Source organism: Oncorhynchus keta, chromosome 24, assembly GCF_023373465.1.
Source record: "Oncorhynchus keta strain PuntledgeMale-10-30-2019 chromosome 24, Oket_V2, whole genome shotgun sequence".
In the NCBI taxonomy this organism is placed as follows: domain Eukaryota; kingdom Metazoa; phylum Chordata; class Actinopteri; order Salmoniformes; family Salmonidae; genus Oncorhynchus; species Oncorhynchus keta.
The window spans coordinates 21,271,060-21,295,560 of NC_068444.1; the positions used below are offsets into that span (position 1 = coordinate 21,271,060).

At 43.3% G+C, this 24,501-nt stretch overlaps 1 protein-coding gene across 3 annotated transcripts in view; it reads left to right on the plus strand.

Annotated features, from left to right (window-relative positions):
• Positions 1-556: 556 nt before the first annotated feature.
• LOC118357699 (forkhead box protein N2-like) overlaps positions 557-24,501 on the plus strand; it is a 54,004-nt gene continuing 30,059 nt past the window's right edge. Inside the window, exon 1 of one of the 3 annotated variants that reach the window (XM_052477963.1) lies at positions 557-764. Coding sequence is in view for 1 of the 3 variants with exons in the window: in XM_052477962.1 (XP_052333922.1) it covers positions 862-973 (112 nt within the window). In the remaining 2 variants the exon portion in view is untranslated. Of the gene's footprint in view, positions 765-842; positions 974-1,410; positions 1,581-24,501 lie in introns of those variants that run through there. The other 2 variants (XM_052477962.1, XM_052477964.1) reach the window with 2 other exon arrangements.

A 24,501-nucleotide genomic window follows, 5' to 3' on the forward strand; every position in this document is an offset into this window, starting at 1 on the left:
ACTGTAGGTCTACATGACAAATGCTGTGCCTATCAGTCACATATGTACTGAAATCAGGGGTCTCTTTAGTGTTGGCTGCATATTGAGGCATTACAAAGCTTAACAGTCCCTTTAATGATGACCCGTTTGCAGCGCTTAGGGAGAGATATACTACAAATTAATCTGCTAACGGAAGAGACTGCTTAGTCCAGATAAAGTAGGCTACATTGTACCATCATCATGACGGCTCACTGGCTGGAGTCCCCCGCCAAAATGACGTAGATGCCTTCTAGTCCCCCGCCAAAATGACGCAGGTGCCTTCTATTACTTTAATCCCCACTTTCATCACCACATGCTGTGTAGTTTATTCTAACCGCTGAAATAAACTGTGTTATTTGGAGACACCCCAAAAAATGTACTGTGCGTTTTTTTCTGTATTTTAATTAAGTTTACAATATGCCATATTCTATGTAGGCTACACAATGAACTCATAAGAAAAAAAGTAAAAAAGAAAATAGAGTGGCGTCGGCAGCGCCACAGAAAAACCATGTGCTTCTGCGCTGCGGCAGTTGCCAGGGGATATGGAATGGGAGGGGTTATGATTGGTTGAAGTGGGTTTGTTGCCTTGGCGACGGCGAGGGGTTCGGTAGCGTTGCTGTGCGGCGTGATCTGCGCGTTGCGTGGATGGAGGAAGCAGCTGCCGATGTGATCTCTGACACTGAGACAGACATCTGAACACACAATTCCTGCCATACTGCTACTTTGCAGGCAGCGCTTGCATGAATGTAAGTACTTGAAAATGCGTCTAATTTATTTAATGGTGTGATATTACGGAATGCTTTAATGTGTTTTTCGTGAACGGTGAAAGGTAGCGCAAAATAAATGGGAGAAGTGACTGATAGCTCGAGCAGCCAGCATGGCAGTTCAATAGCGAACAACATGTACTGTACTTCCCCCATTTGTTCTCTGAGTTCTAGCGTTGCGTTATGGAATGGTAAGCTATAATAGAGACGATGCTATATCGAAACTTTTCAATTCTTTAGACTTTGTTTAATTTTTTCCAGTTGTGCTAATACGTTGTTTTTGGCGTCTCTTGTCTTCCATGTGGCTCTTTAGCTATCGAGTTGGCGAGATGTAACTTATTTTACGGTCGAGTTGTAAGTAGTTAGCCAACAACGAGTAATTTGACCGTCCAATGTGTTTTCATTTTCACTTGAACTTGCATGAAACACTTAACTTAAATATCAATTGCAACAATGTGTACCGACGATGGATATTTTGTATCCAGCTTGGATAGCTTCGCCGCTTTTCCACCAATTTCATTTGGTCAGATAACAAATGGCTCGTTTGCGCATGCAGTCATACGATGAAAATGTATCGTTCTAGATTCTGTGAAGTGTTGGCTTGCTGCCCGTTTTAGTTGACATTCGATTGCCATGTCACGAGTCTGGCAGTGAGTTCGACTATTTCTGTCAGACACCATATCGATAGCTGCTTGAACTTATTTCATATTGAGCACCGAGGTCGTGTGTAATTTGGATTGTGGACCATTTTAACAGTTTGATACGAGTCATCTTGAATCAAATTTCAAACGTTTTTCGGTGAGCCGTCCATACAAGGACTCTATATATTTATTTATATTGTTTAAAAAATATATATATACATCTGGTGTGTGTGTGTGTGTGTGTGTAAATGTAAGGAAACTTTATTGGGCGAAAGTAGCAAGGGGGAGGTTAACGTGTTTGTGATTATGTAGCCCATTTGCCGTGTGTCCTCTGTGATATAATATATTTCTTGGAAATTATATCAGTAATTTAGTTATTTTACTGTTATTGATTCCTCGTTTAGTGACATTGACAGTGGAAAGTGTTCCAGGGGTTATCGAAGAGCTGAGCAAGCTAAATCTAGCTTGCTAGCAGCTTGCTAACATTTCTGTTCTTCCGCTAAAGCTCCTCTGTCCCATGAGTTGGCCTGTACGCAATGCAATATGTCTGGATGGACGTTGAGTCAATTCCTCAAAAACACTCACATGCCCAGATTGTCGCGGTGTTGCAATTTTGTCAGTTGAAATGTCCCACACACAGTTCCAAACCCATCCACGCGCATGTAAGGCGCTAGTGAGGCAAGAGCGTGGCCTTTGTCATAATGCATTATTGGACAGCGACACAGCTCGCTGTTATAGAAGTCACAACAGCAACTCCGAAAGGCTTATTCACATATTGGAGCATGTCAGCACATCACTGGACATGCAATGCGTTTAGTGTCAAGTTGCCTTTGGTGTAGCTGGAAACTCCAACAGTGTCTTAAAAGGGCTTTGGGCTACCACGTGCCGCCAGAATAGCTGCAATTCACCTTGGCATAGATTCTACAAGTTTCTGGAGCATAATTGGAGGGCTGCAACACCATTCCTCCACGAGAAGTTCCATAATTTGGTGTGTTGATGGTGGATGAAAACGCTGTCTCAGGTGCTGCTCCAGAATTCCCCATAAGTTTTCAATTGGGTTGAGATCTGCTGACTGAGACACACCCTTTAAACTCCATGCTCATTTGAGACCCCTCTTTCAAAGTCACCGAGATCTCTTCTAGACAAAATAATTTACGTTGACATTTTTAGTCATTTAACAGACGCTCTTATCCAGAGCGACTTACAAGAGCAATTTGGGTTAAGTGCCTTGCTCAAGGGCACATTCAACAGATTCGTCACCTAGTTGGCTCGGGGATTCAAACCGGCGACCTTTCAGTTACTTGGCCAATGCTCTTAACCACTAGGCTAATAATGGGCAACTGGGCATTTTTAGAAATGACGCAAACCATTATGGGATGTTTATTGCTTATTTAACTACAGAACCGCCGCACCTGTGATTTTGGACATTGAAATTGGTACCAGAGGTTACAGCTAGGCTGCTACGGCTAGGTTGCTACGCTGTTCATGATGTAATGGATTGTCCCAGATACAAATCACTAGCTATCTCCAAACAGTGAGTGACTGTTGGCAGCCAATTCATTATTTTTCTCTAAAGAGCTATGTCAGTTGGTGTGATAAAATACAATGATAGTTTCCCCTCTCGTGTGTCTGTGTGACCATGTTACCCATTTTCTCTAATCTTAGAAAAGTTACACATTTGGGATTTCTGATTGTAAAAATAAAAAAATATCCTAAATCAATTATTTGGATTGAAAAGTGTTGCCTACTGTAGTTGTCTTGTTATGCAGGCAACAGTTTGTATGTGGTTTGTGTGTTTGACATGAGGGTGGAGAGGGGCAATGTTCCTTTTTTCACAAACAGTTTGCTGACTAATGTGCCTCAGATAAACAGTAAAACAAAGCAGGCCTGAGATAAAAGGAGAGGAAGAGAAGTGATCAACCTGTCATTTGTTTACTGCCAGGAATTCATGCCAATAGTGTGTTTGTGTAGTGTGTGTGAACACAGTGTACATCATGATTGGTTTTCTTGGAACCATCTGCTGTTTTTATGCTCTTTTAATACCCTGTGTGCTTTTGTAAATATGTTTTTTTATACCATTGTCATTTGGTGTACAAGTATGTATAGTTGCAGAGGAGGGCTGCAGTCAGACGGGTAAGTAGTTTAGCTGCCTGAAATAGCCTAAGACCTGCTCTCTTTCATGGCATTCATGACTATAAATATGCCCTGCCCATAACCCTAATAACGCTGCTGCTAACCCCGCTGCTAACCTCGCTATGGAATGGCTATCTCTCTTCGTACAGTGCAGCACAGGCACATGGAGCTGCACGATTGTCACATGTGTGTGTGTGTGTGTGTGTGTGGGCGGGGGGTGCTGTGCGTCGGTCATAATAAGGTTATTTAGATTGCGGGCCTGAGATTCTGGAATCTACATTTCCTCCCTGTTTTTATTTATTTATTTGCGCTCAACACTAGTTGAGAGACACACACAGACACAGCCTATTCCACAGAGTGAAAGGAGCCATGCCATTTAATCAAGAAGTGGAATAGAAAGAGCAGCTGGTTCAATCTTAGTGAATATTCTGTCCTTGTCCTCTGGGACATGTTAAAGTGTACCAGACTGACTGACATTATACATCTCACTCTGGAGACAAAGGGAATGAAACACATGTTTCTGAAACATGTAGGAGGATATTCAGTGCCTTCAGAAAGTATTCACACCCCTTGACAGCCTGAATTTAAATTGGATTAGATTGTCACTGGCCTACACACACAACCCCAAAATGTCAAAGTGGAATTGTGTTTTTAGAAATGTTTACTAATTAACGAAAAACTCAGTCAATACGCATTTAACCCCTTTGTTATGGCAAGCCTAAATATGTTGAGTCATTTTTTTTAAACAAGTCACATAAGTTGCATGAACTGTGTGCAATAATAGTGTTCAACATGATTTTTGAATCACTACCTCATCTCTGTAACCCACACATACAATTATCTGTAAGGTCCCTCAGTCGAGCAGTGAATTTCAAACACGTTCAACCACAAAGACCTGGGAGGTTTTCCAATGCCTCAAAAAAAGGACTCCTATTGGTAGATGGGTAAAAAAAAGCAGACATTGAATATCCCTTTGAGCATAGTGATGTTATTAATTATGCTTTGGATGGTGTGTCAATACAACCAGTCACTAGAAAGATATCGGTATCCTTAACTCAGTTGCTGGAGAGGAAGAAAACTGCTCAGGGATTTCATCCTGAGGCCAATGGTGTAAAACAGAGTTTAATGGCTGTGATAGGAGAAAACTGAGGATGGATCAACATTGTATACTGACCAAAAATAAACGCAACAAGCAACAATTTCAAAGATTTTACTGAGTTACAGTTCATAAAAGGAAGTCAGTCAATTAAAATGAATTAATCCCTAATCTATGGATTTCACATGACTGGACAGGGGTCCAATCAGAATAAGTTTTACCCCATAAAAGTGCTTTCTTACAGGCAGCAATACTCATCACCCCACAGATGATCCAGCAGGTAAAGAAGCCGGATGTGGATGTCCGTGCTGGCATGGTTACACGTGGTCTGCAGTTTTGTGGCCAGTTGTAAGTACTGCCAAATTCTCAAACAATGTTGGAAGCAGCTTATGGTAGAGAAATGAACATTACATTCTCTGGCAACAGCTCTTGTGGACATTCCTGCAGTCATCATGCCAATTACACGCTCCCTCAACTTGAGACATCTGTGGCATTGTTGTGTGGCCTTTTATTGGCCCCAGGACAAGGTGCACCTGTGTAATGATCATACTGTTTAATCAGCTTATTCATATGCAACAGTTGCTGTGTAGATGGATTATCTTGGCAAAAAATGTGAGCAAAATAAAATTGTGCTTGTGTGTATGGAACATTTCAGGGATTTGTTTTTTAGCTCTGAAGCATGGGTCATGTTGTGTTTATATTCTTTTTCAGTGAAGTTACTCTACAATAATAATCTAAATGAAAGAGTGAAAAGAAGGAAGCTGTACAGAATAAAAATATTCCAGAACATGCATCCTGTAAGGCACTAAAGTAAAACTGCAGAAAATGTGGCAAAGAAATTAACCTTATGTCCTGAATACAAAGCACCAAATTCAACTCATAATATTTTCAAGCATGGTGGTGGCTGCATTATGTTATGGGTATGCTTGTCATTGGCAAGGACTAGGGAGTATTTATTTATTTTAAATTTTATTTTTAGGATCAAATAGTGGATTAGAGCTAAGCACAGGCAAAGTCCTAGAGGAAACCTGGTTGTCTGCTTTCCGACAGACACTGGGAGACAAATTTACATTTCAGCAGGACAATAACCCAAAACACAAGGCCAAATATGCAGTGTCTTCAGAAAGTGTTCATACCCTTTGACGTATTCCACATTTTGTGCTACAGCCTGAATTAAACATTTATTTGTTTTTTCCCTCACCCATCTGCACACACTACCCCATAATGACAAACTGAAAACATGTTTCTAGAAATGTTTGCAAGTTTATTGAAAATAAAATGTAGAAATATCTCTTACATTACACACCCAATACTTTGTAGAAGCCCCTTTGGCAGCAATTACAGCTGTGAGTCTTTCTGGGTAAGTCTCTAAGTGCTTTCCACACCTGGATTGTGTAACATTTGCCCATTTTTATTATTTTCAAAATTCTTCAAGCTCTGTCTAATTGGTTAATTCTTGCTAGACAATTAATTTCAGGTCTTGACATAGATTTTCAGTTAGATTTCAGTAAAAACTGTAACTCGACCACTCAATTCCCTGTCTTAGTAAAGCCACTTCAATGTTGCTTCAACTTCAAATGTAGATTTGGCTTTGTGTTTTGTGTTTTTGTCCTTCTGAAAAGTGAATTAATCTCCCAGTGTCTGGTGGAAAGCAGACTAAACCAGGTTTTCTTCTAGGATTGTGCCTGTGCTTAGCTTCATTACGTTTATTTTTTATACCGGGGAAAAACTCCAGAGTCCTTAATGATTACAAGCTTACCCATAACATGATGTAGCCACCTGAAAATAGGAGGAGTGGTACTCGGTGATGTGTTGGATTTGCCACAAACAAAGCGCTTTGAATTCAGGACATGAAGTTAATTTCCTAGGCAAATATTTTTGCAGTTTTGCTTTAGTGCCTTATTGCAAACAGGATGCACGTTTTGGAATATTTTTTTATTCTGTACAGGCTTCCTCCTTTTAACTCTGTCAATTAGGTTAGTATTGTGGTGTAACTACAATGTTGATCCATCCTCTGTTTTCTCCTATCACAGCCATTATATTCTGTAACTGTTTCAAAATTCCCATTGGCCTCATGGGGAAATCCCTGAGCAGTTTCCTTCTTCTCCTGCAACTGAGTTAGGCAGGACACCTGTATCTTTGTAGTGACAAGGTGTATTGATACCACATCCAAATGTTATATTGATTCACCATACTCAAAAGGATATTCAAGGTCTTCTTTTTTTATTTATTTTTTTACTATCTACCAATAGGTGCCCTTCTTTGTGAGGTATTGGAAAATATCCCTGGTCTTTGTGATTGAATCTGTGTTTGAAATACACTGCTCGACTGAGTGACATTACAGAATTTTATGTGTGGTGTACAGAGAAGAGGTAGTCATTCAAATATCATGTTTAACACTTATGTGACTTGTTAAGCTAAGGCTTGCTATAACAAAGGGGTTATTAAATACTGACTCAAAACATTATAGCTTTTCATTTTAAATGTATTTATAAAAAAAAAAAAACTTCTCCCCAATTTCGTGGTATCCAATTGTTAGTAGTTACTATCTTGTCTCATCGCTACAACTCCCGTACGGGCTCAGGAGAGACGAAGGTTGAAAGCCAAGCGTCCTCCGAAACACAACCCAACCAAGCCGCACTGCTTCTTAACACAGCGCACATCCAACCTGGAAGCCAGCCGCACCAATGTGTCGGAGAAACACTGTGAGTCGCTAGTGCGCAATGAGACAAGGATATCCCTTCCAGCCTAACCCGGACGATGCTAGGCCAATTGTGCGACGCTCCACAGACCTCCCGGTTGCGGCCAGCTGCGACAGAGCCTGGGCGCGAACCCAGAGTCTCTGGTGGCACAGCCAGCACTGCGATGCGCCACCCCGGGAGGCCCACAGCTTTTAATTTTTTATTAATTTGTAAAACATATTTTCACTTTGACATTGAGGCATTGTGTGTAGGTCAGTGACTAAAAAATATAAATTTGATCTATTTTCAATTCAGGCTGTAACAAAACAAAATGTTGTGAATACTTTTTAATTGCACTGACGTTGAATGTTCCTTAATGGCCTAGTTACAGTTTTAACTTAAATCAGCATGAAAATCTGTGCCAAGACTTGCTAATGGCTGTCCTAGCAATGATCAATAAGCAACTTGACAGAGCTAGAATAATTTTTAAAAGAATAATGTGCGAATATTGTACAGTTGTGGCCAAAAGTTGAGAATGACACATATTACTTTTCATTCTGCTGCCTCAGGTTGTATGATGTTAATTGCAATTCATTGCAAAGTCCCTCTTTGCCATGCAAATTTACTGAATCCCCCAAAAACATTTCCACTGCATTTCAGCCCTGCCACAAAAGCACCAGCTGACATGTCAGTGATGCTCACGTTAACCTCTCTGGAATATGTGGGATAGTAGTGTCCCACCTGGCCAAAAGCCAGTGAAAATGCAGAGCGCCAAATTCAGATAAATTACTATAAAAATCAAACTGTCATGAAATCACACATGCAAGATACCAAATTAAAGCTACACTTGTTGTGAATCCAGCCAACATGTCAGATTTCAAAAAGGCTTTTCGGCGAAAGCAAACAATGCTATTATCTGAGAATCTGAGGATGGCAAATTCTGAATGCTGCCCCCTATCCTAGAGAAGTTAACACAGGTGTGAGTGTTGACGAGGACAAGGCTGGAGATCCCTCTGTCATGCTGATTGAGTTCAAATAACATACATGGAAGATTCAAGAGGAGGGTGGTGCTTAGAATCATTGTTCTTCCTCTGTCAACCATGGTAACCTGCAAGGAAACACGTGCCGTCATCATTGCTTTGCACAAAAAGGGCTTCACAGGCAAGGATATTGCTGCCAGTAAGATTGCACCGAAATCAACCATTTATCGGATCGTCAAGAACTTCAAGGAGAGCGGTTCAATTGTTTTGAAGAAGGCTTCAGGGCGCCCAAGAAAGTCCAGCAAGCGCCAGAACCATCTCCTAAAGTTGATTCAGCTGCGGGATCGGGGCACCACCAGTACAAAGCTTGCTCAGGAATGGCAGCAGGCAGGTGTGAGTGCATCTGCACTCACAGTGAGGCGAAGACTTTTGGAGGATGGCCTGGTGTCAAGAAGGGCGACAGAGAAGCCACTTCTCTGCAGAAAAAGCATCAGGTACAGACCGATATTCTGCAAAAGGTACATGGATTGGACTGCTGAGGACTGGGGTAAAGTTAATTTCTCTGAATCCCCTTTCCGATTGTTTGGGCCATCTGGGGAAAAAAAGCTTGTCCGAGGAGACAAGGTGAGCGCTACCATCAGTCCTGTGTCATGCCAACAGTAAAGCATCCTGAGACCATTCAGGTGTGGGGTTGCTTCTCAGCCAAGGGAGTGGGCTCACTCACAATTTAGCCTAAGAAGACAGCAATGAATAAAGAATGGTACCAACACATCCTCCGAGAGCAACTTCTCCCAACCATCCAGGAGCAGTTCAGTGATGAACAATGCCTTTTCCAGCATGATGGAGCACCTTTCCATAAGGCAAAAGTGATAACTAAGTGGCTCCGGGAACAAAACATTGATATTTTGGGTCCATGGCCAGGAAACTCCCCAGACCTTAATCCCATTGAGAACTTGTGGTCAATCCTCAAGAGGCGGGTGGACAAACAAAAACCCACAAATTCTGACAAACTCCAAGCATTGATTATGCAAGAATGGGCTGCCATCAGTCAGGATGTGGCCCAGAAGTTAATTGACAGCATGCCAGGGCAGATTGCAGAGGTCTTGAAAAAGAAGGGTCAACACTGCAAATATTGACTCTTTGCATCAACTTCATGTAATTGTCAATAAAAGCCTTTGACACTTATGAAATGCTTGTAATTATACTTCTGTATTCCATAGTAATATCTGACAAAAAATATCTCAAGACCCTGAAGCAGCAAACTTTGGAAATGTAATATTTGTGTCATTCTCAAACTTTTGGCCACGACTGTACAATCCAGGTGTGCAAAGCTCTTAGACTTACCTAGATAGACTCACAACTAATTGCTACCACGGGTGATTCTAACATGTATTGACTCAGGGGTGTGAATTCTTATGTAAATTATATTTAATTTCAATACATTTGGAAAAAATGTCTACATTTTTCACTCTGTCATTATGTGGTATTGTGTGTCGATGGGTAAGAAAAAAAATCTAACACAACAAAATATGGAATAAGTCAATGGGTATGAGTCCTTTCTTAATCATGCCTTACCTATAGGTGATACTTTTGTCATAAATGTATGTTTCACACAGCAATATGCTAATTCGTCTGCTTTCCAATGTTTTTCCAAAGTAAATGCTGTTCGATTGCATGCTCTTTTTGTTTTTAATCATTTGATAACCAATCACAGGAGGGGGTTGTCACATGGAATTGAAATCATTTTATAGGATCTTTATAGTGTCACATTCATTAGTGTTATGAAGGTCTTCTAGGGTCTTACAAACCCTACTATGTGTGCTTTTTTAAGTCCACACAAAGCATTCCCTATTACGTTAAAGAGATACTTCCAGATTTTGGCAATGAGGACCTTGATCTACTTCCCCAGTGTCAGATGAACTCATGGATACCTGGACGCTAAATGACTGGAAGTCTATGGTATCTACTAGAGGTCATGGGCTCCTGAACGTTTCTGCAAAAAGATTTAGTTCGATAAACTTGGAGTTTTTTCACAAGGACCTATAAAATATACTACCCTCTACAACACAACCTTCATTTTAAATCAAAACTACAAACCTACAGCCTGGATTTTGGGCAACATTACTTGGAAGGATTCTTACTTCCAAGGACTCTCCAGCTAACTTTCTAGTAAACCAACAAACAGCAGAAACATCAAAATACCATCCAACCTGGACCTGAGTGAGTATTGTTCAGTCTGAAGCTGCTTCTATAGCCAAGATGTAAAAGGTACAATCTCTAGATATTTTACTTTATAAACACTGATAAGTTAAGACTACAGAGCTACCAAGCTTGCTAGGACTGAACAGACCCAGCTGCAACTTCAATTCGCGCTGAAGTATGAAAGCCCTTGAACCCAACAATGGCAACGGAGAATCACAACCTCACCAATCCCAAATGCAGAGGGCTCTGAAGCCCCCTGCTCCATGTCTTCGTTACACCCCTGTGCAGAGAAATAAAAAATGACACCGCACGAAAAGACAACAAACAGAAGGTCCTCGGGGACAATCCAGAAACACTATTTGCGAACTGTTAAAAGACTGGGAACATAAGCAATTTAATTTTCCACACAGACAATCCCCTGGCACGGCACAGTGCTATAAGACCACACTATCCCTCTGTCAAGAGTGAGGGTATGGGCCCCGGGTGGAAACGAAGACCCTGAGACTGCGACAGCCTCTATAAATGTTGTATCAAAAGGTTGGAACAGTGGTGGTGCACGCGATTTTCAAACACTCCCAACAGGTCTGAGGTCCTCTGCTTTTGACCCGAAGAGCAGGAACCCAGACTTCACCAAATAAATCAGAAATGCAGACATTGTCATCCTGCAAGAAACACGATATAGAGGAGATGGCTCCACTGGTTGCTGCTGGACTCTAAAGGAAATTCTCTCAACAAATAAAAATGGCCTCCTGTGTGCTACCTATATTCCCCCCCCCCCTCCATATAATGCCCATAGTTTATCCAGTCTGGAGGGGGAGATCAACAATTTCCATACCCAGGGACACGTACTAGTTTGGTGAACTAAATGCCTGAACTGGACAAGAACCCGACATTCTCAGCACACGAAGACACATGCCTACCTGGAGGTGAAGGTATTGCTTCCCTAGACACATACCACAAAACAACCAACAAAAAATGGGTCACAACTCCTTGCAGCTCTCGCATGCTGGGTCTGTACGTAGGCTTTGCGGGGAATCCTACGGCATGGTGGATTCCCCTACGGCAGTATAGTGTCCTCCCTCTGCATGGGTAACGCTGCATTGAGGGTGGCTGTTGTGTTCCTGGTTTGAGCCCAGGGAGGAGCGAGGAGAGGGACGGACACTATACTGTTACACTGGCAATACTAAAGTGCCTATAAAGAACATCCTATAGTCAAAGATATATGAAATACAAATGGTATAGAGAGAAATGGTCCTATATTTCCTATAATAACTACAACCTAAAATGTCTTACCTGAGAATATTTAAGACTCATGTTAAAAGGAACCACCAGCTTTCATTTGTTCTCATGTTCTGAGCAAGGAACTTAAACGTTAGCTTTCTTACATGGCACATATTGCACTTTTACTTCTCCAACTATTTGTTTTTGCATTATTTAAATCAAATTGAACATGTTTCATTATTTATTTGATTGATGTACTATATAAAGTTAAGTGTTCATTCAGTATTGTTGTAATTGTCATTATTACAAATAAATAACAACAATCGGCCGATTAATCGGTATCGGCTTTTTTGGCCCTCCAATAATCGGTATCGGCGTTGAAAAATCATAATCGGCCGACCTCTACTGTAGACTACACACCTCAACCCAGAGTCTCTGAGTGTTCAGATAGCCCACAGATATCGCTATCAGATCACAGCAAAATCAGTCTACTTGAACAGAGCAATACTCGATCATTAGGTATTAAAGCCAAATAAACTGCATACTATTAAGAAACGCTATAGATGGGAGGAGAGTAGTGTTGAAACCTACCAAAAAACAAATCCAATCCCTTTTCGACAACTTCCTGGAGGAAACATTTCCCTGAAAAGCCTAAACAGTATATTACACCATTTTCAGCTTCCTGTCAAATGTAAAAATGTCATACGTACATTTTACAAATGGATGGTCCTGAGAATCAAACCCACCACCCTGGCGCTACAAATGCCATGCTCTACCAACTGAGCTATAAAGGACCACGCCGTAAACTAACTTCTCTCACTCCTATTCTTCTATTGGCTCCAGTGTGCTAAGGTCAACACCCTTGGTGTTCCAACATTAACGATGTGTGCAGCAACTCGGACCATCTGGAGAAGTGTGTGGGGATTGAGGTGGTGTTTTCCAATTGTAAAGCCATTTGCCTGTAAGAACAAAAACTGACGGGTTTCTTGAAAAACTACAGTACCAGTGACCTCTGGTTGCTGCCTGACATTAGTCAGTCTAGAAAAGGTCTGCGTGATTTCACAATGACTTTAAATGTGCTGTTGTCCTTCGTGTGGTTGGTTGGATAATTTGTTTTCCCATGTTGATAGCACCATGGAAGAGAAAGATGAGGAGGATTACAAAGACCATCACATTAAATCACCGATGTCTGGTTTTCATGGACAGACAGACAGGAGCAACACTTTGAACTATGCGAACGGTGTTGCATTAGAAAGTTAAACAATGAATTCCTGTCATTCAACCCAGGCTGTATGATTTTAAAGGAAGTGAAATATGAGCAAAAACGGTGTGCCTTCTTGCCGTGGTTCGTTCTTTTTGACGTCGCCCTAATTCAGTTATATTCATCATGACCGTTTATCCTTCATCCTGTCCTCTCTGTGCATTGTCCCTGTGGGGTTAGTATGTTGCGTCTCCTCTGTCCATCTCTGGCTTCTGATTTCTCCAACTAAACCAGCCGCCTTGGCTGTTGCTGCTGCCCCCTATCAACCCATCACAGCTCGTGTCTCTGCTGATATGATCTGGCCTTTGTTTGGAGGTGACTGCTTTTAATGACTGCAGCTGCACAAATGTTTCATCTCCTGACAGACAGGAGGAGGTAGCCGTACACCCCCACCACCACACACACACACCCTGAGCAACGCTTCCGTTGTCTTGGTTACATGACATCAGAGTGCAGTAATCAAATAAACGTGGCTGCTCTGAATTTGGGTTGCAAATGTATTTACCGCGCTCTCTCTCCTCTTCAGGCAGAAGTGTGCCCCTCCACTCTTTAGGCCCCCAATCACAAAACAACAGTTGGTGCCCCTATCCCAATGGGGAGCACTTTTCTGAAAGCGTCACTGTCTGATCCGGTTTAATTAAGACGAGTGTGACTTTACTGTGTGTTCAGACATAATGGAGTGTGTTTAATTAAGACGAGTGTGACTTTACTGTGTGTTCAGACTTTAGGAGTGTGTTTAAGACGAGTGTGACTTTACTGTGTGTTCAGACTTTAGGAGTGTGTTTAAGACGAGTGTGACTTGATTAAGCATGTTTGTAGTTTTGCATGTCTGATTTCTGAGAGTGGAGAGGTCGGAGGGGGGAAGACGTGTAGGACTTCATGCCCCATAGAGAGAGCGAGTAATGGTGTCTTTTTGTAGACACTAACTCCGCCATGGTTCATTGGACTAATGCCTATGGGAAAAAGCATTTTGGATGTGTTTAAGTGTGTTTAAGACGAGTGTGTTTAATTAAGCATGTTTGTAGTTTTGCATGTCTGATTTCTGAGAGTGGAGAGGTCGGAGGGGGGAAGACGTGTAGGACTTCATGCCCCATAGAGAGAGCGAGTAATGGTGTCTTTTTGTAGACACTAACTCCGCCATGGTTCATTGGACTAATGCCTATGGGAAAAAGCATTTTGGATGAACACCGAAAATAAGGTCTGTGGTAAACACGGGCTTAAGAGATCAGCTAATGTCACTTTTTTTGTGAATTTTGAAGCATTTGTCATAATAAAGGTCATGTTTAACTGACTGCCATTATCTCATAGAACAACCTGTATAAGATCTCCTAAGCCTGTGTTAACCCCTGACCATATTTTTGGTGTTTATTCCAAAAACCCTGTTTTTCACCATTCATTTTTTCCATAGGGATTGCTGAATGAGCCAGAGGTAACTTCTTTCCGGATTTTAGGACTACAAGCTGGCAAGCTCTGTTGAAATGATGCTAAACTGTGACCGTTGGAGGGTGGGAGCGAGAGTGCTTGAATAAACAGGCTGGGTTTAAAGGAGTGTGTGACGACGCAGAACACGGAGCGGCTTGGCTGACATTGATCAGGGTTTGGGCAGAGGGGGGTGACCACTGGGGCAGTGCTACTGTGGTTTTAAAGGCTTTTGTATGGTACAGTAAAACGGAATTCATAATGCTCTTAGTCCTATGTTCAAAGAATGCACAGCAACACATTGGTGTCAAGTTATTACATTGTAATTTCAAGAAAAGCTGAGACGATAGTTATTCGGTTATGAAAAAAGTATTGTCATTGTCAATACTTGTCTATTCAAATCAATCATTTCTGACATTCTCCACACAAATGAAATACTTTTTTCCGTCTTCTCAAAAGAGCACAAGCATTTTAATTGGTTTCAATAGTTGCCTTAGTGCTGCTCTTTTTTTCATGATTCTGCAACATCTCTCCTCTGCCACGAATCTGTGTTAGCTGGCTGAACTCTAAACCACATGGTCCCTAAGAGATAGATGGAAGGCATTCACACCTACCTCCCCTCACACACAGCACATGTTTTACTATCCTTGTGGGGACCTAACCCTGTGTTTCCATTCAGAATTCCATCCCCTAACCCCTAATTTTAACCCTAATTAGAACCTTCAACCTAACCCCCAATTAGAACCTTCAACCTAACCCCCAATTAGAACCTTCAACCTAACCCCCAATTAGAACCTTCAACCTAACCCCCAATTAGAACCTTCAACCTAACCCCCAATTAGAACCTTCAACCTAACCCCTAATTAGAACCTTCAACCTAACCCCTAATTAGAACCTTCAACCGAACCCCCAATTAGAATCTTCAACCCCAATTATAAACCTAACCCCTATGCCTAAAATAGCCTTTTTCCTTGTGACTGGCGAAATGTCCTCACTTGTCTGAATCTTCCTTCGTTATTTGCTTTTTTACCTGTAATGCATTGGGCAGACCGCACCACCCTCTGGAGAGCCCTGCAGTTGTGAGCGGTCCAGTTGCCGTACCAGGTGGTGATGCAGCCCGACAGGATGCTCTCAATTGTGCATCTGTAAAAATGTGTCAGGGTCTTAAAGGGCTAAGCTGAAATTCAGCTCTGTCTCTCTCTGTCTCTCTCTGTCTCTCTCTGTCTCTCTCTGTCTCTCTCTGTCTCTCTCTGTCTCTCTCTGTCTCTCTCTGTCTCTCTCTGTCTCTCTCTGTCTCTCTCTGTCTCTCTCTCTCTCTCTTTCCGTCTCTCTCTGTCTCTCTCTCTGTCTCTCTCTCTCTCTCTCTGTCTCTCTCTCTGTCTCTCTGTCTCTGTCTCTCTGTCTCTGTCTCTCTGTCTCTGTCTCTCTGTCTCTGTCTCTCTGTCTCTCTCTCTCTCTCTGTCTCTCTCTGTCTCTCTCTGTCTCTCTCTGTCTCTCTCTGTCTCTCTCTGTCTCTGTCTCTCTCTCTGTCTCTCTCTCTCTCTGTCTCTCTCTCTCTCTGTCTCTGTCTCTCTCTCTGTCTCTCTGTCTCTCTCTCTCTCTGTCTCTCTCTCTCTCTCTGTCTCTCTCTCTGTCTCTCTCTCTGTCTGTCTCTCTGTCTCTCTGTCTCTCTGTCTCTCTCTCTCTTATTCAATTGACATTTGAAGTTCATTATTACTTACATTGTCAAAGTAAACATATCGATAAATATGTATTTATATATAAATAATGGTGGGACCAACAGCAATATTAATAGTAGTAGTGGACATGGGATTACCATCAACAGCAATATTAATAGTAGTAGTGGACATGGGATTACCATCAACAGCAATATTAATAGTAGTAGTGGACATGGGATTACCATCAACAGCAATATTAATAGTAGTAGTGGACATGGGATTACCATCAACAACAATATTGATGAGAACAAGAATACATTAAAGCAATGGTAGTGGACCAGTGTCAACATGATGGAGAAGACAGTCTCTCTCTCTCATGACTGAGAAGACACATGACCTGGTATGAAAGATAAAACAAAACAATGGGAAATATGATCGACATTACATGGCACTTTTCACTGTCTGTCCCTCATGTTGTGGCAGGAGGACACATATTTGGTGGCCAAAACTGCACATTTTAGCTTTTCACCCAATAAATATATATTTTTTTCATCTTTTATAGTTTCAAATTCTTTGCATTGAATTATAATTTTGGGAAAGAAATATTCTCTTAGGTCTGAGTATTTGTCACAGTGTCATAGGAAATGCAGCTCTGTCTCTACCTCTCCCCTGGAGCAGTGAGCACAGCCTGTCCTCTCTGGGCAGCCAGGTTTGTCTGTGACGACCGGTCTCTATAGCCAGTCTGTGCTCACTGAGTTTGTACCTAGTCAATGTTTTCCTCAGTTTTCTATCAGTCACAGTGGTCAGATAGTCTACTACCACGTACTGTCTGTTTAGAGCCAAATAGCATTGACGTTTATTTATTTATTGTTATTTTATTCCCCTTCCTTTCCTGGTCTTCTTCTATATAGGCCTATGTTAGGCTGTCTGTGTCACTCCCTCACTCGGTGAGCTAAAGGACACTGTTTATCGTCACAACCTGATACTAGCTGTCTGACTCCTCCTATGACTAGTAGTCAGGTGACTTGGCCTCTCGAGTGAGGCAGTGGTCTAAGGCACTGCATCTTAGTGCTAGAGTTATCACTACAGACTCTGGTTAGATCCCGGGCTGTATTCCAACCGGCCTTGATCGGGAGTCCCATAGGGCGGTGCACAATTGGCCCAGAGTCGTCCCGGTTAGGGAAGGGTTTGGCTGGGCTAGGCCGTCATTGTAAATAAGAATTTGTTCTTAACTGACTTTCCTAGTTAAATGAAAACAAGAAACATTGCAGCTGCTGTGTGTGTGTGTGTGTGTGTGTGTGTGTGTGTGTGTGTGTGTGTGTGTGTGTGTCGTACTCATCACTGTTCTTTTACATCTTTATGTTTTCATCTTCAACTCTGTTTGGGTTCAGCGGTTTTGTATTTCCCCATATGCCTGCTATTTGGGCATTGTTTTGTCTGACAGTGCATGTTGTGGCAACGAGTACATTCAGCTGACGCATGCAGCCACACACACAGCCAGATAACCCTTCTGTGAGAAGACTAGTCTCCCTCAAGTAGGGAACTCTACTCCTTACACTGGTCAAGCACACAGTCCCATAGAGGTGTCTGTCTGTGAGTTGGTGTGTCTCTGTAAATCAACTTCCTCACCAGGCCTGAAGGGTTTCCTCCTTGCTCCGTTCTCTGTTTAGAATACTGTGGGGGTTACCAAACGTCGCCAGAGCAAAAACAACTGCTCCTTTATGAGGAGAATGTCAAGCCGAATCTAATGTCTTTTTGTCAACTCAACTCTCCTTGTTGGCTTTGACCTTTAGCACAGATCAGACCCAAGTATTTCTCAGTGTCAGAAGTTTAAAACCTCATTGAAAGGTTTATCAGAGACCTCTGAAAAAAATGATTAACCTATTAGTTGCTGTCCTTTCTAATCAGTGGAGATACCTGTGTTTACTGCAGGCAGAAAGGCAGACAGACAGACAAGGCACCCACACACACTTAATAAAAACACACATAAACCAGCTTCACCAATAAAGTAAGACGCCAACTTGTTGAAACATATCTTACTCCTTGTTCCAATATCAGACGGAGCAGGTTGTTAAGTAACCCCCACTGTTACAATGATCACTTGTTATATATGCGTAAGCATCGTGACACACCTTTGTGTACCTATTAGAGGTGTTACAGGTTTGAGTCAGTGGTTTCGGTGCAGGAGGGAGGGAGGGAGGGTGGGATGGTGTGTGTGTGCCTTTATCCACCTCTTAACTTCAAAATGTCATGTTGTTTAGATATCAATGCATTATTTGAATTGTGGTGTGGGGCCATTAAATTGTTGTTCGTAAGGTAGAGTCTCATGCTTTTACTGCACTCTCAAAGAATGACATCTGGGCTGATCTCTCTCTCCCAGTCAGTCACTGAAGCCAAGCCACCTCTTTGTGATGGAGGTTTGAGGAGAATGGGGCTAGACTGCTGGCCTCAGCACTTTAAGCGAAGCGTGTATTGATCCCTCCACATCAGCCTCTCTTCTCATGCCTCGCTCTGCCACCATCACCACCTAGAATACAATCACATCCCTTTACAGCTAGGCCCTGCTGCCACGGGAAACAACACTGCAGATCAGGAGATAAGCATCTGGTATGTGGCCTCTCCTCTTCTGTTCTTCATAACCTGCTATGTTTTAACAAGGCATTGAAGTTGCACTGAAACAGTGACAGACTACATGGTTGTCCAATAAGAATCTTTTTTTTCTTTCTTTTTTTTCCCTTTGGGAAAAGTTTCAAACATTTTGCTACTGTGTGTCTGACCTAATGAACTTAACCCTGAGCTGGTGTAATCTGTCATCTCTACCCACTATTTCAGTCCTTCTGTACACATCTATAGAGAACTGCCCAAAGAGACGTCATTAATTAAGTCACCACTAACCTAATGCCTCCATATGTTGTTTTGTGTCTTCAAATCAGTGCATTAGAAGGATAAAAGAGATCCATTTGCAAAGGATAATAGCCTAATATGTGCTCCGGCACCTGTCGTCGTCTTTTGTCTGTCTGTTACCACAATCATGTCATGAATTTGAATGGAGGGCAGGGGCTGGCCCGACGGAGAGGCGGGTTGCTTTAACTTGCAGATGAGCCACCACCCGGGCTGGTGCTGCTCCGGTAGCGAGTTGCTTAGCATTGCGCTAACAGTCAACAGGCTAATCTCTCTCATTAGCTCTCTCTCCACTCCTCCACCCCTCCACTCACAAACACAAGTGGCCCATTAACCAGCTAGCACATCCCTCGCTCGCCTTGCCGCCTCTCGCTTTGATGCCTTTTTGATAAGAGCAAGGATAATGAGGATAATCATAACAGCGATGATAATTCACTATCCAGCGCAGCGGCAACGTGCTAATCGCCTAAAAGCACTTCCTGTGTGCTCCTCAGATGGATGCTCTTCTGCTTTTTTTACACACTCACACTTTAACACACACTGTTGATATTCAAATGTGCGTGGCTGTTGGAGTGTGTGATCTAAAGGATACTGGGCCGGTGGTGCTGCAGAGAGGTGGCGGGGGGGTTGGTGTGGAGGGAAGGAGAGACTTTGTGGGTGTCGGTTGGAGGAGTGTGTGATCTAAAGGATACTGGGCCGGTGGTGCTGCAGAGAGGTGGCGGGGGGGTTGGTGTGGAGGGAAGGAGAGACTTTGTGGGTGTCGGTTGGAGGAGTGTGTGATCTAAAGGATACTGGGCCGGTGGTGCTGCAGAGAGGTGGCGGGGGGGTTGGTGTGGAGGGAAGGAGAGACTTTGTGGGTGTCGGTTGGAGGAGTGTGTGATCTAAAGGATACTGGGCCGGTGGTGCTGCAGAGAGGTGGCGGGGGGGTTGGTGTGGAGGGAAGGAGAGACTTTGTGGGTGTCGGTTGGAGGAGTGTGTGATCTAAAGGATACTGGGCCGGTGGTGCTGCAGAGAGGTGGCGGGGGGGTTGGTGTGGAGGGAAGGAGAGACTTTGTGGGTGTCGGTTGGAGGAGTGTGTGATCTAAAGGATACTGGGCCGGTGGTGCTGCAGAGAGGTGCTGGGGGGTTGGTGTGGAGGGAAGGAGAGACTTTGTGGGTGTCGGTTGGAGGAGTGTGTGATCTAAAGGATACTGGGCCGGTGGTGCTGCAGAGAGGTGGCGGGGGGTTGGTGTGGAGGGAAGGAGAGACTTTGTGGGTGTCGGTTGGAGGAGTGTGTGATCTAAAGGATACTGGGCCGGTGGTGCTGCAGAGAGGTGGCGGGGGGGTTGGTGTGGAGGGAAGGAGAGACTTTGTGGGTGTCGGTTGGAGGAGTGTGTGATCTAAAGGATACTGGGCCGGTGGTGCTGCAGAGAGGTGGCGGGGGGGTTGGTGTGGAGGGAAGGAGAGACTTTGGGTGTCGGTTGGTGATTAACCTCGACTAGCATGTTTGTTGCCCCAGACCTGCACATCATAAAACAGAGCAGATCATGGTTTTAATGGTTAAATAGTAGCTGCAGATACAGTACATTCCGAAAGTATTCAGACCCCTTGACATTTTGTTACGTTACAGACTTATTCTGAAATTGATTTTTAAAAATCCATCATCAATCTACACAAAATACCCCATAGAGCACACCTGTATTTGGGGAGTTTCTCACATTCTTCTGTGCAGATCCTCTCAAGCACGGTCAGGTTGGATGGGGAGTGTCGCTGCACAGCTATTTTCAGGTCTCTCCAGAGATGTTTGATCGGTTTCAAATTCGGGCCCTGGCTGGGCCACTGAAGGACATTCAGACACTTGTCACGAAGCCACTCCTGCATTGTCTTGGCTGTGTGCTTAGGGTCGTTGTCCTGTTGGAAGGTGAACCTTTGCCCCGTTTTCATCAAAGATCTCTCTGTACTTTGCTCTGTTCATCGTTCCCTCGATATTGACTTGTCTCCCAGTCCCTGCCGCTGAAAATATCCCCACAGCATGATGCTGCCACCACCATGCTTCACTGTAGGGATTGTGTCAAAAAGTACAATCTTGGTTTCATAAGATCAGATTCTTGTTTCTCATGGTCTGAGAGTCTTTGTTTCCTTTTGGCAACTCCAAGCAGGCTGTCCATGTGTGTTTTACTGAGGAGTGGTTTCCTTCTGGCCACTCTACCATAAAGGCCTGATTGGTGGAGTGCTGCAAATATGGTTGTTCTTCTGGAATGTCCTCCCATCTCCACAGAGAAACTCTAGAGCTCTCTGTGACCATCGGGTTCGTGGTCACCTCCCTGAACAAGGCCCTTCTCCCCCGATTGCTCAGTTTGGCAGGCAGCCAGCTCTACGAAGAGTCTTGGTGGTTCCAAACTTCTTCAATTTAAGAATGATGGAGGCCACTGTCTTCTTGGGGACCTTCAATGCTGCATAAATGTTTTGGTACCCTTCCCCAAATCTGTGCCTCGACACAATCCTGTCTTGGGGCTTTAAGGACAATGCCTTCGACCTCGTGGCTTGGTTTTAGCTCTGACATGCACTGTCAACTGTGGGACCTTTATATAGACAGGCGTGTCTTTCCAAATCATGTCCAATCAATTGAATTTACCACCGCTGGACTCCAATCAAGTTGTAGAAACATCAAGGATGATCAGTGAAAACAGGATGCATCTGAGCTCAATATCAGTCTCATAGCAAAGGGTCTGAATACTTACATAAATAAGGTATTTCTGTTTTATTGTTTTTGGCAAAGAAATTATATTTAAAAAAAAACCTGTTTTCGCTTTGTTATTATGGGGTATTGTGTGTAGATTGAGGCAAAACAAATATTGAATCAATTTTAGAATAAGGCTGTAAAATAACAAAATGTGGAAAAGTCAAGGGGTCTGAATAATTTCCGAAATGCACCGTTTATGCCAGCTATAAGTGTACTGTAGTGCAATAGATAAGCTAAGTTTGTTGGTCAGAGAGGGAAGGAAGGGAAGCTATCTGGTGTTCTGCACTAGGACACACCCACACTGTTTATACACCAAACAATACCTCTCTGCCATACCTGTTTGAACACAAACTAACCTTCAAACAAAGCTTTCTTTGCTACACTTAGCGTGTGCTTTAAGAAGCCCATGTAGGGCAGAATGTAGCCTAGCGGTTAGGAGTTGGACCATTAGGGGGCGGCAGGGTATCCTAGTGGTTAGAGCGTTGGACTAGTAACCGAAATGTTGCAAGTTCATATCCCCTAGATGACAAGGTACAAATCTGTCGATCTGCCACTGAACAGGCAGTTAACCCACTGTTCCTAGGCCGTCATTGAAAATAAGAATTTGTTCTTAACTGCCTTGCCTGTTAAATAAATAAACAATGTAAGTGTGTGAAATAGGACAAATATATATAAGCACCCGCCAAATAATTATCATTATTATGTGATGCACTTAGAAACGGGACAAACACGCACCTACACAGTGGTTATTGAGCTTGGATCAAAATGATAGGATAGTTGTAGACTAATATAACAAGTGGCATAAATGCAGACAACTGTGATTGGTTCCTACCATCCCTATACAGTACATATCGGCAGAACACAGGCTAGAGCAGTTTGTCCTCTAGTCTGAAGTGCTGCCTGTTACTACAGGTATGTTTGTGTTGTATTAAAGATGCAGTCCGGTATCTTAAGCACATATCAGTACATATTGTCCGTATTTGTAGAGCGAGGAAATTGGGGACCAAATGTTCAGGAACCCGTTTTGGCTCGTGAGCACGACTTTCAAGACTACTGACAAATGTTACAAAAGCTTTGTAGCATCACTTTAAGAGGTGTGGCACCACTCCAGAGGCTACAGACCTGTCTGTCTGGTTTTCTATATTATTTCTCCCATTTAGACCAGACAGAGCAGGGGTTGCACCCAGCCTCCCATGTGGTAATACGGGGGATGTATTTGTGTTGTGGAGCTCATTCTCTTTAAAACAAACGGCCAGTCTGACATGTCTGATTGCTCTACTTTACTCTGAGTTATGATTCATCTTCATCCTCAGCTAGCCTGCTACTGGAGATCTGACTTATTTCTTTATTTACTGTTTCTATGGCTCTTTGCTGCTTGTTTTCTCCTCTTTTCTCCATCCCTCTTTCTTCTACTCCTCTTCTCCTTCCCTCTCTTTTCTCCATCTCTCTCTTTCTACTCCTCTTTTCTCCTTCCCTCTCTTTTCTCCTTCCCTCTCTTTTCTCCATCTCTCTTTCTACTCCTCTTTTCTCCTTCCCTCTCTTTTCTCCATCTCTCTCTTCTACTCCTCTTTTCTCCATCTCTCTCTTCTACTCCTCTTTTCTCCTTCCCTCTTTTCTCCATCTCTCTCTTCTACTCCTCTTTTCTCCATCTCTCTTTCTACTCCTCTTTTCTCCTTCCCTCTCTTTTCTCCATCCCTCTCTTCTACTCCTCTTTTCTCCTTCCCTCTCTTTTCTCCATCCCTCTCTTCTACTCCTCTTTTCTCCATCTCTCTCTTCTACTCCTCTCTTCTACATCCCTCTCTTCCTCCTCTTTTCTCCTTCCCTCTTTTCTCCATCTCTCTCCCTCCTCTTTTCTCCATCCCTCTCTTCTACTCCTCTTTTCTCCTTCCCTCTCTTTTCTCCATCCCTCTCTTCTACTCCTCTTTTCTCCATCTCTCTCTTCTACTCCTCTCTTCTACATCCCTCTCTTCTACTCCTCTTTTCTCCTTCCCTCTCTTCTACTCCTTTTCTCCTTCCCTCTCTTTTCTCCATCTCTCTCTCTTCTACTCCTCTTTTCTCCTTCCCTCTCTTTTCTCCTTCCCTCTCTTTTCTCCTTCCCTCTCTTTTCTCCTTCCCTCTCTTTTCTCCTTCCCTCTCTTTTCTCCTTCCCTCTCTTTTCTCCTCCTCTTTTCTCCTTCCCTCTCTTTCTCCTTCCCTCCTCTTTTCTCCTTCTCTTTTCTCCTTCCCTCTTTCTTCTACTCCTCTTTTCTCCTTCCCTCTCTTTTCTCCTTCCCTCTTTCTTCTACTCCTCTTTTCTCCTTCCCTCTCTTTTCTCCTTCCCTCTCTTTTCTCCATCTCTCTCTTCTACTCCTCTTTTCTCCATCTCTCTCTTCTACTCCTCTTTTCTCCATCTCTCTTCATGTCTGATTGTCTACGCTCCGAAGCTGCTCCCTCCTCTCTTCTTTCACTCTCTGCCCTCCCTCTCCCGTCTCCCCCTCTTTCTCCTGCTTTCTCTCAGTCCAGAGCAAAGCTTGACCCAATTCCTCTTTAACAACAACAGTGAAAGGATGGGCCCCAGCCACCCTCCACCCCTCTGTTTCTCAGTGTCCCTCAACCTCCACCCCTCTGTTTCTCAGTGTCCCTCAACCTCAGCCCAGACATAAACCAGACCACTGAGCCCAGCACTAGTCTAGTCACAACCCACCCCATTCCCAGCCTCAGCCCCACCTCAAGCCCAAAAAGAATCAGCTCAGCACAACCCAAGCCCCAACCTGCCTATACTGGTACGTTTGGTGGTGCCCTACAGACTGTAAGGTTCCCACACG